This window comes from Elephas maximus, chromosome 1 (assembly GCF_024166365.1).
Source record: "Elephas maximus indicus isolate mEleMax1 chromosome 1, mEleMax1 primary haplotype, whole genome shotgun sequence".
In the NCBI taxonomy this organism is placed as follows: Eukaryota; Metazoa; Chordata; class Mammalia; order Proboscidea; family Elephantidae; genus Elephas; species Elephas maximus.
Window position 1 is genome coordinate 29,645,808 of NC_064819.1, and position 19,683 is coordinate 29,665,490.

Sequence of the window (19,683 nt, forward strand, 5' to 3'; positions counted from 1 at the left end):
GAATCGACTCGACAGCAATGGGTTTGGTTTTGGGTTTTAACAATAAAAAATGGAGGAGAAAGGTGTGTAGAAAGTCAAATGGTGATTCTCATGAAGGTTCCTGATACTCTCTGAAGACCCCGGGGTGAGAAGAGGTGGAGGCGGGAGGTCAACCGACCTGAGCTCTTCTCTGCGCCTTCGGATCAACTCTTCATCTAAGCGGTGTATACAGGTACCTTCACTCTTGATCTTCTCAAAGTGTTTTTTCACTTCTTCTCTCCATTCAGCCTGGGTGAGGACAAATTAGATTTTTTTAATATTCTAGGAATTTCAATCCCTGATATAACTAGAGGATCATCTACAAGATTTTTTCCCCCATATGCTTCTACTGAAGGGCCTTATTCAGAGTAGATTTTCAATAAATATTTGTTGCTTGATCTCTAAGTGTCTCAGGCCAGTGTATCTGCAAACCCTACACCATTTTCTGCATTTCTAGTCCAATATACAACACTGTCTCTTTTCCAATTTCCCTGCAGTGGTGGCCACCAGAAATATCACAGCTGACACACTGGCCACCACCTCCAGAAAACGGAGCTCAAGATGGTGAGTGAGATAGCCTGCTCAGAAAGAGCAGCTCTGGAAACCCCATGGGCATGTGTTTGTGTCCGTGAGAATGTGATCATCTTTACAACTGGCACCAGAATTCCTCTGAGGCTTTGTTTAGGAAAATACCTTGAGAAAATATTTGGAGTACAAGACTCCACAGGTATGAACAGCAGGAGATGAACGTAAAAATAATGGGAAATGATACAGGAATTTGGGGGTGAGGGAACCAACAGCAAAAAAAGAAGAAGAAGGAGAGAGCTAGAATATGGTAGAGTATGGGCAATCAATTTGGTAGGTCAACCCAAATTTTAGGACAGGGATCTAAGTTGTCCAGAATTTAAACCTCTTCCAACTTCCTAAACCTTCAGTAAAGTCTCTGACATTCGCCTTGGTGGAAAGGTGCTGAATCTCACATTTGGGTCAATGACAGAACAAAGATAAAGCACAACCACAAGGTGGGGGGAGAAGGGGTAGATTGGAGATGGGAGGCCTTGGGGGAGGGGAGAGATGGGAAGAGACAAAAAATTTTAGGTAGGTAGAGCCAGACCGGCCATGAAATTATAAATTTCCCAGGAATTCCAAAAGTGTTAGGGAGGACACTGGATTTTCCACGAGGGCAAGGAACTTGAAGTTAATTTAATCTAACTTTTAGAGGGCAGGAAACCTCTGCTGGAATATAATTGATAGTAGTTTCTAGAAAAAAATAGCTAAAAGAAGTTTCTTCCTATGGATAGACAACATCTCAAAAACATAATGAGATTAAGATAATATCCAGTGAAGGCTAGATGTGTAACTAAATATTTCTAATTGTATAATCATCCCCAAAACTATGCCATTATGTCTAATCCCCCCCAAAATCAAACCCATTGCCATAAATTGCTCCTGACTCATAGTGACCCTGTAAGACAGGGTAGAACTGCCCCATAGCGTTTCCAAGGAGCAGTGGTGGATTTGAACTCTTGACCTTTTGGTTAGCAGCTGAGCTGTTAACCACTGTGCCACCAGGGCTCCCTATTTAGACTCATGTTGAAGTATATATCTGCATCATGGAAGAAATTATTCTCAAGTAATTGTGACACTATAGAAGGTTTTCGCCAAGTCAGCTACTTTTTTTTTTTTTTTTATGGTAGCTTCTTCCCCAAATTTCTCCTATTTGGGACTTTCCTTTTGCATTCTAGATTACCTAGGCTCTTTCCCTGAACCCCCTGATCAGAACAAAACAGTAGATTTTCTGATACACTTTTTTTTTTTAATTGTTGTACTTTAGATGAAGGTTGACAGAATAAGCTAGCTTCTCATTAAACAATTAGTGCACATATTGTTTTCTGACATTGGTCACCAATCCCATGACATCTTTTCATCTATTTTTATAGAGGGAATTATATCACAATTATTTACAGAATGCTCATCCTGCTCATCTGTTTATAATATGTTAGATCTTCATGTGTTTGTTGATCATCAGAGAGAAGGTTCTCTCAGTTGGTTGACTTTCAGGCACCAAGCTTACCCAACAACATCATGAGAAAGATGTACTACGCCCATAGCTTGGTAATAGCCTTTGATAGCCTGGAATCAGTAAATGCACTTTTGGTTGGGCTCCATGTAATGCTGGTTTCTCTATCCTCAGAACAAAATTACAAAGTAGGAAGAGCATTTTAGCTTTAAGAGGCCAAATAATGACAAGCAAGAGTTGTTAGACCAAAAAAGGATAAGGGAGAGGGTCAGGTTGGGGCCTTAAGCTCCTCAAAATATGTCAGTGGATCCTAGTGCAATACTCAGGTTAGCAGAGCAACTTAAGAAAAAATAAAAGGAACACCTCTCTATGGTGGCAAGGAATCGATATCACAGATAAGATATATTTTTATTCTAGCGGAAATAAGCTCCTGAAATCTAGCTAATGGCTAAGGGGAACTATGAGGATCTTCTGAAGATTGAAATCTATAAGAAAGCTGTTGTTGTTAGTTGCCATCAAGGCAGCTTCTACTCATGGTGACCCCATGTACAACAGAACAAAACGTTGCCTGATCCTGAGTCATCTTCACAATCGTTGGTATGCTCGAGTCCAATATTGAGGACACTGTATATTCTATGTGCCTTCCAACCTCGGGGGCTCATCTTCCATCACTATAGAGGATAATATTCTTTTGTGATCCATAAGGTTTCATTGGCTAATTTTCAGAAGTAGATTGTCAAGCTTTTCTCCCTAGTGTCTTAGTCTGGAAGCTCTGCTGAAACCTGTCTATGGTGGGTGACACTGCTGGTATTTGAAATACCGGTGGTACAGTAATCAAAATAGCCTGGGACGGTATTACAATGGACACATAGACCAATGGAATGGAACTGAGAGTCCAGAAATAAACCCACACATCTCTGGTCAGCTGATTTTTGACAAGGATGCTAAGTCCATCTGATGGGGAAAGAAGAGTCTCTTCAATAACTTGTGCTCGGAAAACTGGATTTCCATACGCAGAAAAATGAAACAGGATCCATGCCTCACACCATACACAAAAACAAATTCAAATTGGATTAAGGACCTAAATGTGCAAACTAGAGCCATAAAATTCTTATAGGAAAATGCAGGGGCAATGCTGTTGGGTCTAGCCTTTAACAATGGATTATCTAATATAACAAAAGCACAAACAGCAAAAGACAAAATAAACAAATGGAACCTCATAAAAACTAAAAGCTTTTTTTCATCAAAAGACTTTACCAAAAAAGTGAAAAGACAAGCTACTGACTGGGAGAATATCTTTGGAAACCATATATCCAACCAGAATCTAATAACAAAAATATATACAGAAAGACAACAGAATCATAAAATGGGCAAAGTACTTGAATAGACATTTCACCAAAGAGGACATTCAAATGGCCAGCAAACACATGAAAAGACACTGACTGGCTATCATAGATGCCTCAAAACCACAGTGAGGTACCAGCTCACTCCCACAAGGATGGCTAAGATAAAAAAACAAAACAAAACAGAAAATAACAAATGTTGGCTAGGATGAGGGGAAATTGGAACCTTTATCCATTGCTGGTGGGAATGCAAAATGGTACCACCTTTGTGGAAAACAGAGTAGTGGTTCCTCCAAAAAACTAAAAATAAAACTACTGTATGACCAGCAATTCCACTCCTAGATATATACACAAAAGAATTGAAAGCAGATACTCAGAGACTTGTACACCAATGTTCACTGCAGCACTATTTGCAATAGCCAAAAGGTGGAAACAACCTAAATGCCCATCAATGGATGAATGGATAAACAAAATGGACTACTACTCAGCCGGTAGGAGAAATGAAGTCTTGATACGTGCTACAATAGGGATGGAGCCTGACGTTATGCTGAGTGAAATAAGTCAGTCACAAAAGGACAAATATTGTATGACTTCACTTAAATAAAAAGACGAGAAAAGGCAAATGTATAGGGACTGAAGTTTATTAGTGGTCACCAGGAGTTGGAGGGAAGGGAAAGGGGGATTAATGGTGATGGAAAAATCGCACTGATTAAGGGTAGAGTCGCACAGTAAATTGCAATTGCTGTCAATAAGTTGTACAGCTGTAAAAAGTTGAATTGGCAAAAGTTGTGTGATAGATATACTTAGAACAGTAACAGAAAAAAAAAAAAAGGAGCTGCTGAGGCTGCTTATGTACCTGAGGTCTTAAAAACTTGCAAGCGGCCATCCAAAGCACAACAATTAGTCTCTATTCACCTGAAGCCACAGGGGAAGGAGGAGAGTCAGGAACAGGAGAAGGAAATGGAATATGTGACTAACTGTCTCAGTGAAAAACTGTCTGCTTTGCCACGAGACCAGAACAACTGTTGTCTTGCCGCCATTGCTGAGCATTTCGATCAAAAGATCCTGTAGAAGAATCCTGATCAAAATAGGGAAAATGCTGAACAAAATTTCAAAATCTCATGGACTCCAGGCTTTCTGGAGCCATAGAGGCTGGATGATCGCCTGAAACTTTAAACCTTAAACATGCCCCAAAGCTTTCTTAAAACCAAACGCTAGTTTAGTTTTCCCTAGTCAAGAATATCTGCCTGGAGCATTATGCCCTTTTAAGAACTATCTATATGGGATCAGAGTAACAACAGCAACTTGAAAGATTAGATAGGAACCTCAGGGGGCAGTGAGTTTATGTTAATGGGAGAGGAACAATTCAGAAAAGGAGGGTGAGGATGGTCGCACAACTCCAAGAATGTAATCAGTGTCACTGAATTGTACATGTAGAAACGGTTGAACTGGTGTATACCAGTGGCATGGCTTCTAGCATCATAGCAACATACAAGCCACAACAGTATGACAAACTAACAGATGGGTGCGGGATAAGAAGGTAAATTCCCCAAAAGACGTTCCCTTCTGTAAAGAGGGAACAAGATGTGCAGGGAAAACACCAAGTGCTGATTCAAACAAAAAAAAACCAAACCCGTTGCCGTCGAGTCGATTCCGACTCACAGTGACTCTATAGGGCACGGTAGAACTGCCCCATAGAGTTTCCAAGGAGCACCTGGTAGATTTGAACTGCTCATCTCTTGGTTAGCAGCTGTAGCACTTAACCACTACGCCACCAGGGTTTCCAGATTAGCACTGTGTTTTCCCTAAAGATACTGAGTTCCTCGTAGATGTTAATGGTTGCTATGAGTCTGAATTGACTCGACGGCAATGGGTTTGGGTTTCTTTGGTTTATCACATATACTGAAGCCCTGGTGATGCAGTGGTTAAGCACTCAGCTGCTAATCAAAAGTTCAGCAGTTGGAATCCACCAGCTGCTCCTTGGAAGCCCTATGGGACAGCTCCACTCTAACCTGTAGGGTCGCTATGAGTCGGAATTGACTCGATGGCAATGGGTTTAATGGGTATCACAAATACTTAGAATTTTTACATCATAAGAGTTCCAGTTTGAGCCTAAGCTGCAACTCAGATATGTCTGGATGTATCTGAACAACTGGAAGGTGGACAGGCCTGAAGCCAGTTTGCACAGAGCTGAGGGGCCTCCCGAGAGAACACACAGTGAGGGGAGGAGGAACCTTGTACCAGTCTGACCTACAACAAAGCCTCAGTCATTGGAATGGAGGGGCATTTTGCCTTATTTCACTAAAAACCAACCAAACCAAACCCATTGCTGTCAAGTCGATTCTGACTTGTAGCGACCCTGTAGGACAGAGTAGAGCTGCCCCATAGAGTTTCCAAGGAGGGGCTGGTGGATTCCAACTGCCAATGTATGACTGCTCAGCCTCTGCCTAAGTGTCTACTGACTGATGTGGAGATTGCTCTTAAGGCAGGACAATCTATCCCTATAACAAGCTGATGTGTCTTGGTACCTCCCAACCCCTGAATTTCTGGGTGGTCACAGTGGCACTGTCAAGAACACAAGAAGAAACAAGAATAGCACAAAAAGCAGAGGGAAGTGGAGGAGCTTAGAAGCAGGGTACGTGACCCACCTGGCAGCTGGCATCTCAGATGGGGCTAAAATATTTTCCAAAGACTCATATCAAGTGTAATTGAATACCAGGAGCAATAATTGCCTAGTGGGAGAAATGGGTTATAGTCTAGGAGTGAAGCAAGATGTTTGGAAGAATCTAATCTTGTACTGAAATTGGTTGCTTTGTTCATCTGTTCTATACATGCTGAATCTTTATACATGTGTTGTTGACGGGAAACAGATGAAGCATTTTCTTTCAGAAGAAGTCAGCTGGGTTCTTGGCAGCACTCTTTTTCTTTTTTTTAATTTTTTTTATTGTACTTTAGTGAAGGTTTACAGAACAAGCTAGTTTCTCATTAAACAGTACACACATTGTTCTATCACATTGATTAACAACCCCACAACATGTCAACACTCTCCCTTCTCAACCTTGGGTTCCCTATTACCAGCTTTCCAGTCCCCTCCTGCCTTTCAGTCCTTGCCTCTGGGCTGGTGTGCCCCTTTAGTTCCGTTTTGTTTTATGGGTCTGTCTATTCTCCGGGTGAAGGGTGAACCTCAGGAGTTACCTCATTACTGAGCTGAAAGGGTGTCTAGGGGTCATACTCTCAGGGTTGCTCCAGTCTCTGTCAGGCCAGCAAGTCTGGTCTTTCTTTTTGAGTTAGAATTTTGTTCTACATTTTTCTCTAGCTCTGTCCGGGACCCTCTATTGTGATCCCTATCAGAGCAGTCAGTGGTGGTAGCCGGGCACCATCTAGTTGTACTGGACATAGTCTGGTGGAGGCCATGGTAGATGAGGTCCATTAGTCCTTTGGATTAATCTTTCCCTTGTGTCTTTAGTTTTCTTCATTCTTCCTTGCTCCCGAAGGGGTGAGACCCGTGGAGTATTCTAGATGGCTGCTCACAGGCTGTTAACACCCCAGACACTACTCACCAAAGCAGAATGTAGAACATATACTTTATAAACTATGTTATGCCAATTGAGCTAGATGTTCCCCAAGACCATGGTCCCCAGACCAGCAATTCGGTCCCTCAGGGAGTTTGGATGTGTCTATGGAGCATCCATGACCTTTTGGCAGCACACTTAACTGACAGTGTTGGGGGAAGGTAGAGACCAGGCTAACAACCATTGATTGACAACTGACTCTGAGAGGATCTTGTCAGCAGGCGGGGGGGGGAGGCCTCAGGTACTAGACTGCTACAGACAAAACAACCAGTTCTCCTTCCCTGAGGGAGGACATGGCTGAAAGACAATTAGCAGGAGCTCCCCAGCTGCCATCTTACCCATCTCAGCAGTTTACCGCAAAAGGGCACTGAAGAGGTAACAACCCAAAAGACCCTAACATTTGTAGAAGGTGAATAATAATGTCTTAAAATCGACTGGTTCTTTATAGTTTACAATGCCCTTTCATTTTTACTGTCTCATTTGATCCTCACAGAAACTCTGAGGGGAAGGGAAAATATGATTGCTTTCATTGTTTGGATGAGTAAGCTAAAGTTTAGAAAATGTAGTGAATTACCCAAGCTCACACAGTATTAAGTGACAGAATAACACTTTAGACTCAAGGTCTGTGCTTTTTCTGGTACCTCAGTATCTAGTGCATAAATCCTTTATTCTTACTGGCCAGAGAGAGTTTCGATTTCAGAACCAGAGACAAATCAGCTTGGAAATACCTGAAAAATTCTAGGGACTAGCAAAGACAGCAGATTTAGGACCATTTAAGGAGAAGTGAAAATTTATGTTGGGAGAGAAATGTAGAAGTATTAATGAAGATCAAAAGATCAAAAGGAGCTCTGGTGGCGTAATGATTAATCGCTCAGCTGCTAACCCAAAAGTTGGTGGTTCAAACCCACCCAGGGGCTCTCTGTGGAAGAAAGACCTGGTGATCTGCTCTCGTAAATATTACAGCCAAGAAAACCCTTTGGGGAAGTTCTACTCTGTCACATGGGGTTGCTATGAGCCGGAAATTGACTCGACAGCACCCAACAATGACAAGATGCCAAATGTACAAAGTTTTTTTTTCTTTTTGTTTCATTTCTTTCCTATTCTCGCTGCATAAGAACACTTCCTGAGTTCAAATTTAACTCTGCATGTTACAAGTATCTTGATAATAAAAGTGAGTTTATATAAGTGAGGATGCTGGCTGTGGGTGCTTAGTTGCCTTAACACTGCCTTGCACATGGTAAAACCAAAAAAAAAAAAAAAAACCAAACCCATGATACTAGAAGTCAAGGGGAGAGGTGGAATTCACTATACAGAAACTCATTTTAGAAACACAGTAACACAAGCGAGACAAAACTAGATGAGAAATAAAAATTTAGGGAATACTGTAGTTAAAGTCAGAGCCCTGGTGGTGCAGTGGTTAAGAGCTACAGCTGCTAAACAAAAAGCTGGAGTTTGAATCCACCAGCTGCTCCTTGGAAACCCTATGGGGCAGTTCTACTCTGTCCTATAGGGTCGCTATGAGTAAGAATCAACTCAATGGCAACAGGTTTTTTTAATTTTTATAGTTAAATCCTGCAAACATAAAGCTATAATTCAGGATCATCACATTCATTTAAAAAGCCACAGTTTCATCCCATTGTATTCCTTTGGTGTCACCTGGGTCTGGCAGACTAAGGACCTCATGTATACTCAGGTCCCACCACTCCCCAACCTTACTATAGTGATCAGATCACCAGCCCCTGTGATACCTGCAGCACATTTAATAACCATGCATTCTTCCTCTCTCTGGATCCGTGTCCTTACAAAGTGATGCTGCAGAGCCTCCTGTCAAGGGGTGACATCTATTTCTCATCCCTGGAATCTGGGTGGGCCCGTGACTTCTTTTGGCCAATGGGACATTAGCGGGCACGAGGCAAACACAGGCTTGAGAACCACTTGTGCACAGGGGCTTGCTCTCTTGCTGCCTTTATTCCCCCGGGAACACCAGGTGGACAAGCCCAAGCCAGCTGCTGAAGGGTGAAAGGCCACACGGAGGAGAACCGAGGTACTCCAGCTGACAGCCAGCTGGCTGCTGGGCTTGTGAATGAGGACACCTGGGACAAGCCAGCCTCCCAGCCAACTTGCAGTGCTGCACACACATGAGTGAGCCTGGTCAAAGCCAGCGAAAGAACCACCTAGCCCAAACTGCCGACCTGCAGAATCATGAGCGATACAAATGCTTATTGTTTTCAGCCGTTACGTTTTGGGATGGTTTGTAAAACCCTGGTGGCATAGTGGTTAAGAGCTATGGCTGCTAATCAAAAGGCTGGCAGTTCGAATCCACCAGGTGTTCCTTGGAAACTCTATGGGGCAGTTCTACCCCATCCTGTACGGTCGCTATGAGTTGGAATCAACTCGAAGGCAACGGGTTTGGATTTTTTTTTTGTTGTTTAATACACCAAAAGCTAACAGATACACGGAATTATATATATATTTTCTTAATAACTGTGTAATTGGTCTTAACCAAATTAAACACTTGTTTCATTTTTTTACAAATGGACATCCAGTTTTGCCAGCATAATTGGAATTATATTTTATTTTAAGCTACCAGGTGACACACGTAAAGTCAGAGAAAAGGTTCTCTCTGGGTCTAATTCTGTCACAGGCTCTCTCTGCTACTTCACTTCCCTCCTCTGTACTCCAGCTTTTCTAGTTCAAGGAAAGCAATACTCTCAGCTAAGCAGAAATTCTAATTCAAATGTCCGTACATTACAGTTTTCACAATTCTTTTCCTCTCTCTCCTCAGTAACTTCATCACTATGAGGATAACGTTCTGATGTGAGTTCTTTCCACACGGGATAATAATGTATGTTAAGTGCTTCATAAACTCCAAAATGTCCTATATATCATAATTACTGTTTGACAATGAATACCCATTGCCTTTGAGGCAATTCTGACTCATAGTGACCCTGTAGGTCAGAATAGAACTGCCCCAAAGGGTTTCCAAGGCTGTGATCTTTACGGAAGCAGACTTTCTCCCACAGAGCAGCTGGTGTGTTCCAACTGCCGACCTTTTGGTTAGCAGCTGAGTGCTTAACCACTGCACCATTAGGGCTCCTTCTGACAATGAATAAACCAAAACCAAAGCAAACCCACTGCCGTTAAGTTGATTCCAACTCATAGCAACCCTATAGGACGCTGAGCCACCAGGGCTCCTGACAATGAACAGGGTTATATAATTGTCCTAAAAAACAGAATGGGCCACTTCTAAGAGCTGCTGTTTCTCATTGAGAGTCCCCGGCCTGTCCTTTCAGCACCACCTGGCAGCATGGTTCCCGACCTACCTGAGACTTGAAGTACGTTTCTTGAGGGGTGGCGAGTACGTCGGCAGATGCGATGTCTAAATGCATGAGCGTCTGCCGGAAAGAAGGCCGGTTGCGAGGTTTGCTCTGCCTAAAAGTAAGAGGATTGCATCTCAGAAGTTGAGTCTAGAAGGATGAAGATTTTATACTACCTTATGAAAAACATTTTTGACCCTATTGCTCTCCATACACGGCTACATCTTAGACAGTTTTTGTGTGTGGAAGAGCAGAAGGAAAACGCAACTACGCGATACTTCTAGTGGTGGAACAGAAATCCCTGGGTTCAGCCACACGTTCCATGACAGTCCCTCAGGACTGGTAAGGTAATAATAACTGCCATTTGTTAAGGCTTCATATTCTGAGCTATCATGCCAAAGGCTTTCCTTAAAAATTTTAATCACCACGACATAGCTCGATGAGTAGGTGTCACCCACATTTTATGGATGAGAAAACTAATAACTGGATGACATGCCCAAAACCACACAGAGAGAAAAGGACAGAGCTGGGATTTAAATCCAACTTTCTCCAACTCCAGAGCTCCTAGTGTTTCCATGACCAGGTGACTCACTCCAAACACATGCTGAGATCTTCCTTGCTGTCTTAGAGAAACTTTATATGGTTTTGAGGAAGAAGGAAAAAGGGCACATTGGGGGAAATACATTATTTACCATGTCTGTTTCATAAGAATTTTGAATCCGTCGGGGCAAGTGGAAGGAACTGGAAGGTGTAGGCTGTTGCTTCCAACCCCCCAAATAATGGCTGACGAGTCCACATCTTTGTAGGGGATCTCTCCGGTCAGCAGCTCCCAAAGCACCACTCCAAAAGACCTACACAGCCCCAGGAACACACAGAGAAGATATTTCAGAAAGACTAATTTGTGGACTTATTTGCGTTTTAGTTCTTTTACAATATTTAATCAACTTAATAGAGATACCCAACTAAAAAATGTCTAATACCGCTATAAGACAAACAGAAACAGGCAGGAAAACTCTGAAAAAGAAAATCAGTGATGGGTAACCAGCACTACCAGATATTAAGGCATATTCAGGCCTCAGTAATTAACTCTGGTGTAGGAATAGACAGCCAGACTAAGGGAATGGGATAGAAACAGACCAAATAGATACAGGAACTGAATATATGATAGAAGTGACATCTCAAACCAGTGGAAAAAATTGATTATTCAATTAACGCTGTTGAGACGACTGGGTAGTTAACTGGGGAAAAAGAAACTGAATATATATCTCATCTTACATTAAGATAAATTCCAAATGAATCAAAGATTAAACATAAAAAAATAAACCATAAAAATCCTAGAATAAAAAAAGGGAAGTTTTTTTTTCATATACTCTTGGATGGGTAAGGCCTTTCTGACTCCGAAATCTAGAAGTCACAAGGAAAGACTGATATGTTAAACTGCATGAAAAAACAAAACAAAACTTTGGCTGGGAAAAAACCCACCATAAGCAAAATAACCGAATGTGAAAAATATTTGTAATTCATATATACAAAAGGCTAATCTCTCTAATATATAAAATATTCTTACAAATAGATAAGACTCAAGGTCAGAAAAATGAGCAGGGATCTGAACGGGGCACAGATAAGAAATTACAAATGGCTCTTAAACATATGAAAAGATGCTCAACATCACTTATAATAAGAGCAGTGCACCCAAGACGCCATTTTTCATCTATCTGATTAGCAAAAATCCAAAAGTTTGTTACCATATTTGTCAGTGAGACTGCGAAAACATTCTTATACATTTCTGGTGGGAACATAAATTGGCATAAGCCCTAAGGAGGACACTTTACCCAGATTAGAAATGCTAATTACAAATGATTCCACCTTTCTGTTTTATCCTATTTACTCTGATGTTAAATACAATTCTGACATATACTATTATTTTGCATGGCAGTCCTTGGATGGTGCAAACAGTTAACATGCTCGGTTGCTAACCAAAAGGTTGGAGGTTTGAGTTTACCAAAGGTCCTTGGAAGAAAGGCCTGGCGATCAACTTCCCAAAGGTCAGCCACTGAAAACCCACGGAGCACAGTTCTACTCTGACGCACACGGGGTTGCCAGGAGTCAGGGCTGACTCAACGTATTACTTTGGTTTTAAGCCTAAAAGTTATTGGTAGCCAATTTTACGGGTTGAAGAAAAACGACTACAAGCAAATACACTGTTAACACTGAGCAAAGCCTTGTAACTTCAGAGCAAAAGCTGATACAGATTTTTTTTAAAAAGTGCCCCCCCAATAAAAAGCTTAAAAATGTGAAAAACATAGCCCATAACCCAAAAAACCAAACCCGTTGCCGTCGAGTTGATTCTGACTCATAGCGACCCTAAAGGACAGAGTAGAACTACCCCCCAGAGTTTCCAAGGAGCACCTGGTGGATTTGAACTGCCGCCCTTTCGGTTAGCAGCCATAGTTCTTAACCACTATGCCACCAGCGTTTCCACACAGCCCACAGAGGCTCTTAAATAAAAGGGCAAACAGCCACATGCCCTTTAAATAGACCTAGAGTACATAACTGTATCACAGCAAAGTGTGTTAACCCAGTGCCGTCAAGTCTATAATGATGGTCTAAGCCATTGAGAATGGGTAAACTAAGTTTAACGCATTTCACTTAAGAGAATGAGAATTACGTAATAAATTTCAAAAATACTTCTATACTGCATGATTATTTGAAGAAAACTTTCAGTTTTAGAGAAAGTTCAGCATATTCTCCGAGGATCCCACAAATGGATGATTTACCGAGTAGATATCCACCCTAACTCCCCTCCCAATCCTTCTTACGATATATCTTCAGACTGGGCAGTACGTCAGATAACATGAGCCTGAAATCAACTGGAAGTGAGCAACACTAAGGAATATTCTGGGGAGTAGAAGTGTTGAAGGAGGAACGTGCCGATAGGGTGGAAACAAGAAAAGGCTTGCGAGTTGGCACGGGTGATGCCACTCACCATATGTCTACTTTTTCAGAGACTGGTTCATTCCTTATGACCTCCGGTGCCATCCACGCCACTGTGCCAGCAAAGGACATCTTGGTACTTTTATCACTGAGTTCCTTAGACGTACCAAAATCTGAAATTTTTACCGCGTCCGTGTGAGTCACTAAAACACTGTAAAAAGAAATGAAGAAGAAAACATCTGGATCATTAGTACTAACGAAAGCCATGCCCCTAAATGGCAACTGAAGATTTTGTTTGCTGCCTCCTATCTTTCAGAGCTCAGCTTGCAGTTCCCAATGCTATACACGAGCTATACACCAGTATATAGAGTGTATACACCAGAACCTGGGGTCTGGCGTGCACAGGGGTTAAGAGCTTGGCTGCGAACTGAAAGGTCAGTGGTACCAACCCACCAGCTGCTCTGCGGAAGAAAGATGTGGTAGTCTCCTCTCATAAAGATTCCAGCCTTGGAAAACCTATGGGGCAGTTCTACTCTGTCCTATAGGGTTGCTATGAGTTGGAATCAAATCCAGGGTAGTGGAGTTTTTTTGGAGCCCTAGTGGTGCAGTGGTTAAGAGCTCGGCTGTTAACCAAAAGGTCGGCAGTTCAAATCCACCAGCCATTCCTTGGAAACCCTATGGGGCAGTTCTACTCTGTCCTATAGGGTTGCTATGAGTCGGAATTGACTCGACGGCAATGGGTTTTTTTTTTTATACTCTAGAAACAGCATCATTGGAGCTTGTGGAGCAGCATAGCGTAGTGTGTTTTCACACCTGCATTTATCCTGCCTCCACCACTGGCTAACTGTGTGACCTTGGCCAGATGACTTAACCCTTCTAAGCCAGCCTTCTCATCTGCAAAATGGAGATAGCACAGGTCACAGAATCTTATCCATAATTTAGAAATGCAAAACAGCTCTGAAAATGGTTTATAAATATGTTTCCATATGTATAAGGCAAACTCACTTTATCCCACTTCCTGTGACTATCAGAGGGTTTGCTACAGGTCTATTCAAGTGGTTCATTACAGGGTGCCAGGCAATGCACGGCACTTGTTACTATATTATCTTTCTGAAATTCTCTGGCTCCCAGAGTTTTGGATAAGGGATTATGGACCTGTAACAACCACCTCATAGAATTTTAACTTGAATTCAGTGAGGTAAGACACGTAAGGCACCCATGCTCAATAAATACTGGTCTCCATCCTTGCTGCTCTCAGCACACCCGGTGCCTTCTCACCCTCCCCATTCCACTAAGAAAACCACTTCTTTTAAAACACTGTTTAATGATGGCCACCTAAAGCCATATCAGGGGCATGACACTAGGGATTTGTTACGTTAAAAAGCTTACAAGTAGACCGGGATTCCACTGATGTTGCTAGGAAAAAGCAGAAATAAATCTAAGCTTAGGTAGGTTCCACACAAGTAACGTTTTATTTTTGCAGTTGTTATCTGAAATGTGCTCTGGCCCACGCTGCTTTTGCTGGCCTTCGAGATGAGTATAATCTGGTGCCAGTCAAATCCAAAGCATAAAGGTCCCCACCCACTAGACCGAATTCACTTGGAATAACCTCTTCACAGCTTTAGAATGTTAATGAGCTACAGTTCCAGAGATTTAACGATATAGGGACCTATTTTTACCATCATAAGAAAGCCTAATATTCAAACAGTGTCAGAATCGAGGAGGCTAGAAGACAGGATTGGTGCAGGCCCAGGCAGCATTTTGTTGTTTTCTGTGGTACCCAGGGTCGCTGTGACTCGGAACAGACTTGATGGCACCTAGCAGCAACAAAAGAAAACTTCTGAATCTGTACCCGCCCTCCTCTTTTTGAACCAGGGGGCTCATATTTACTCCCCAATATCCAGTGGCTCCCCTTTTACTGACCAGCTCAGTGTTTACAATTGCTTTAGAATACCTTCATCCACGGAGCCCTGGTGGTGCAGTGGTTAAGCGCTCGGCTGCTAACCAAGAAATCGGCAGTTCAAATCCACCAGCCACTCCTTGGAAACCCTGTGGGGCAGTTCTAATCTGTCCTATAGGGTCACTGAGTCAGAATCAATTTGACAGCCACAGGTGCCTGCATGCATATCCTGGCCCTGGTTTTGCACCTGATATGTAAAATCTACCTGATTCAGGAGTTGTGATTTAATGGTGTTAGTCTTGGTGAATATGAATAAAGGCTTAAAATATGATGAGGTATCTGAAATACTTGATGGTATCATATAGCAAAAAAGTCAGAAAAGGTGATAGGCCCCTAGAAAAAAAAAACTCTAGAAACTTTCTCTTCTGCCTCTCTTGTGCTACCCTTTATGGACATGTTGGCACAGCAACAGGGAATGACTTGGGAAGAGAGTAGAGAAGATAAAATGTTGGAACTCTTGTGAAATCTTCTCTGAGACAAAGTTGGTGTCACATAGCCTGAAGGCAGGTAACAAAATCTCTCATTGTAGCAAGCCAGACTGATCTTTGTCTTCTCAAAGTTACCTTGAAACCCAAGGAAGCCAAGGCTGCTCCTGATCACAGGTGGAAAGGCTTACTGGGTAATCAACATACTACTCTACTCTCTAAATGACGTGTTGTTTTCTATATGCCAAGATTTCCTGGCTCCTTCCTTCTAAAATTAATTCTCCAGGAGAACAAGTTAGTTAGAAAGGAGGCCCACTCAGAGAGGCCTTTGGAAATACTTTATGGAATATGTAACATACATAGTTTACATGTGTGTTGTGGATGGCAACAGCAGCAGGCTGTTTTAAGGATGTGAATAGGAGGGATGAACACTATATAATAAAGTTAATTTGCAAGTCAAGCAGGGAGGAGGCCGTTCAGTAGCTAACCACTGTAATGTACACTATTGAGAAGTACGGGGAGAAACGAGAGAGGCTTTGCGGCTTGTAATTAAGGACTGAGTTCTATTTTCCATGAAGAGTCAGGAGTCAGTGTGAACCCCTTACCTTCACAGGATTAGGCAGGATGCAATGGTCTTTGGCCCAAAAATTCTGGGTTCAAGTCCTAGCTCCATGCCTTTGGGTTCTGAGCCCTAGTTTCTCTTGTGTAAAATAAGAATAACAGTGCTTATCCCACCTATCCCTCAGAGCTTTTGTCAGGCTCCAAGGAGATGTGATAATGGATATAAAAAAATGCCACAAGCCATGAATGCACTAGGCAAATATGGCTCTGAAAAGTGATTAATCCTTCTCGGTTTCTCTAAACAAAATGTAATGAGAAATAACAAAAATAATGTTTTAAAATAGGGGCTACGCTGAAATATACCATTTAATCAATTCCTTTCTTTCCTTTATGCAGTTGGGGAGCTGAATCAATACTCTCCTGAAGTGGCTACTGGCAGCCAAAATATCGTTTTGAAAGTAGAGATTACTGAAAAGAGCTCTGCGTCTCTTAAATGACCAGTTCGTATTTTTCTCCAGGACATGGTGAGCCGTGTTACTGGGTATTTCTTCCTTTGCTTAGACTCTGGAAAGGTCGAGGCCAAATCTGTAGTCCACCTCTCACAACTATGCAGAATTTATGGGGTAATTTTGTGAGTAAGCTGGAGTTCTAATGTCTTCTTTTCCCTTTGCTTCTGTTTCTCACCTATCCATTTTCATTCTATTGTATTGTGTACATTTCTGAAACTCAGTTTTAAAAAAAAAAAAGAAACAAATATTTTTTGGAACTAGGTAGGATAATAGCAAATCAAGCCTTCAGGGTGGGGAAGTTCAGCACTAATTAGCCAAGATGATGGAACGTGGATACTTCAGATAACAACGAATTTTGTTTCACAGTTGTACAATTTAAAAGCAACAAAGGACAAGACTAGTGTCAGGTGCCTGGACTGACCTGCCACATGGGTAAGGAAGCTGGTCAACAATAATCCAAAAGACACGCAAGTAGAATTTACCCACTGTGCTGACTGAAACTGAACTGACAGTATGACCACTGAAAATGTCAATGATGGCTGATAAAATCTGTTATTTCAAAACAAGAAAACCAAATAGCTGAGCTATTAGCCCCGGAACTCACTTCGGTGATTTGAGATCGCGATGGATGATTTTATGGAGGTGCAGATAATTCATTCCACTTGCAATTCCCGTGGACCAGTCAACCAGCAGCCGAGGCGTGATCTTCCTGCCGGCTCGCAAAACCTCGTAGAGCTGTCCGTGGGCACAGTATTCCATAATGATGCAATAGCATGGGGCCTGGGTACAAACACCCCTTCCAAGAAAACACAGACATGTAGGGAAATACATCCATACCTACAGACGTGCCAACATACATGCTTCATTTTAAGGATATTGATTAAATGAATAAAAACCAACTCCCTATCCAAATTAGTTTTTAAATGCACAGAGATCATCTTTCGTAAGTCTTAAATGAGCATTAAAACCCCTCTCACCTATGAATCGGAATCAACTTAATGGCAACGGGTTTGGCTTTTTTTTAACCTAAAGGTAGGAAGGCCTGGTGGCACAGTAGTTAAAGCGTTCGGCTGCTAACCCAGAGGCTGACAGAATCGACCAGCTGCTCCAGGGGAGAAAGATGTGGCAGTCTCCTTCAATAAAGATTTATAGCATTGGAGACCCATGGGGCAGTTTTACTCTGTCCTGTAGGTGGCTCTGAGTCGGAATCGACTCAACAGTGTGAGTTTGGAGTGGGGAACCTACAGGTTTCTCTATTATGCATATAGGAAACTAGTTTGTTGCTCATTCCAGATACCTCTATGCTGTGCTGTATCTGGTGTGTTTTCTGTGGGACCATCCCATTCAGAGACAAAGAGTACCTCACCGAGGTTTGTGCAAAGCTAAATGTTGTGTTGTTTTAAATCCTTAAGCATAATTTAAAATCTCTTCCTTTTAAACTTGAGTAAAGGGCTTTATATAGGGTATACAGATAGAGAGAGAATTCAGATAAAATACTGCTATTTTTATTATTATTTGCAGAATTTTAAATTGCTCATAATAAAAATAACTAACTAGACTTAGGACCAAAAGAGAGCCCATTTTCTATATGATACTGTCTTTGAAAAACATTTCTGTTTAGAATAAAAATAATGTGACACAATGTATTATGCATTTATGCTGCCTGTAGTTCCATAAATCTCTACATCTTCCCTGAAGCCTTTCCTGATTAATCCAGTCCCCAAAATCTTTCTCTTCTCTAAATTCCCATGATACATAGCAGCCATTAGTTGTATATATGCAATTTTTCTCTCCCCATGTATACTACGTGTTCTCAAAGGGAGACGTCTTCAGGTTTTTTTCTCTCTGCCGCGAGGTCTAGACGTTCACAGGGGGTCCTTGACAAGTAGTTCTTCACTTCACCTTAACTTTCCTGGCTGAAAAAAGCCTCCATTCAAACATGGACAGACCTAAGGGCCAGGAGGAAAGCCACTAACACGAAAGAATATCTTCCATTTGTCATGTATGTTTCTATGCTTATTTAATTGTCTTGTAGGAGCCCTGGTGATGCAGTGGTTAACCGAAAGGTCAGTGGTTCGAACCCACCAGCCCATTCGCGGTAGAAAGATGTGGCAGTCCGTTTCTGTAAAGATTTACAGCCTTGAAAACCCTCTGGGGCAATTCTGCTCTGTCCTATAGGGTCGATAATGAGTTGGAATTGACTCAACAGCAGCGGGTTTGTTTGTTTTGGTTAACTGTCTTATTTAACCCACCCCCAAATACTGTAAGATATATACTACCTTTTCTGTTTTTACAAGTTAATCTCAAAGAAGGGACGTGGCTTGTCCTAAGTCATACAACAGATAGGTGGCAGAGCTGGGATCCAACCTCAGTCTCTAACTTCAAAGCCCTTCTGACTCGCTACTCTAGCTGCCTCCCTTCTAGCTTTTTAACTTCTTTATGGATAAGCATATTGGGGACTCTTACATTAATACTGTTACCTTGTAAAAGTGGGAATAACTATATTAATTCTACTTCACAGCTTTGTTCTGAGGATGAGAGAAAAGAAGAATTACCACATGTAATTTGCTGTATCCCATCTCTCCAGGGTTTGTATGCCTCTTTGAAACTTTTCAAATAGGTTGAGAGAGGTCTCTATCTCTTAGGTTGCCGTAAGGGATGAAAGAAATTAGAGGCCACAGCTTGAGGCACTGATCGTGTGAAGATTTTATAACCATAGCAGGTTATGAAGAAGTATGATTAGTCTTCATTTTCTCTGCCTTGACGTGTCTGTCAAATGTCACAAAGCTATTTCTATGATTTTCCGATCATTTTCTATGCTACCCAGAATTCTCATCTTGATTTTTAATGAAAAAAAATTTTTTTCTCAAGTTTCTGTTATCTGACTTTGAGGAAAGCTCAGTGGAGCACAAGTGTACAGCAAACACAGATAATTTAATTCTCATTACAGAGGAATAGTGAATAAGGCAGGACTAACGTGCTTATGGAAACCCTGGTGGCACAGTGGTTAAGATCTCGGCTGCT

The 19,683-nt window shown here is 41.8% G+C and overlaps 1 protein-coding gene across 13 annotated transcripts in view; it reads right to left on the reverse strand.

Moving 5' to 3' along the window:
• Window positions 1-19,683, reverse strand: part of MAP3K13 (mitogen-activated protein kinase kinase kinase 13) — a 187,266-nt gene that overhangs the window by 17,590 nt on the left and 149,993 nt on the right. For all 13 annotated transcript variants that reach the window (XM_049881232.1, XM_049881185.1, XM_049881224.1 and 10 more), the window contains 5 exons: window positions 17,264-17,455; window positions 13,257-13,415; window positions 10,963-11,121; window positions 10,277-10,385; window positions 158-267 (listed from right to left, as the gene is read on the reverse strand). In XM_049881232.1, coding sequence (XP_049737189.1) covers window positions 158-267; window positions 10,277-10,385; window positions 10,963-11,121; window positions 13,257-13,415; window positions 17,264-17,455 — 729 coding nt within the window. The remainder of the gene's footprint in view (window positions 1-157; window positions 268-10,276; window positions 10,386-10,962; window positions 11,122-13,256; window positions 13,416-17,263; window positions 17,456-19,683) is intronic.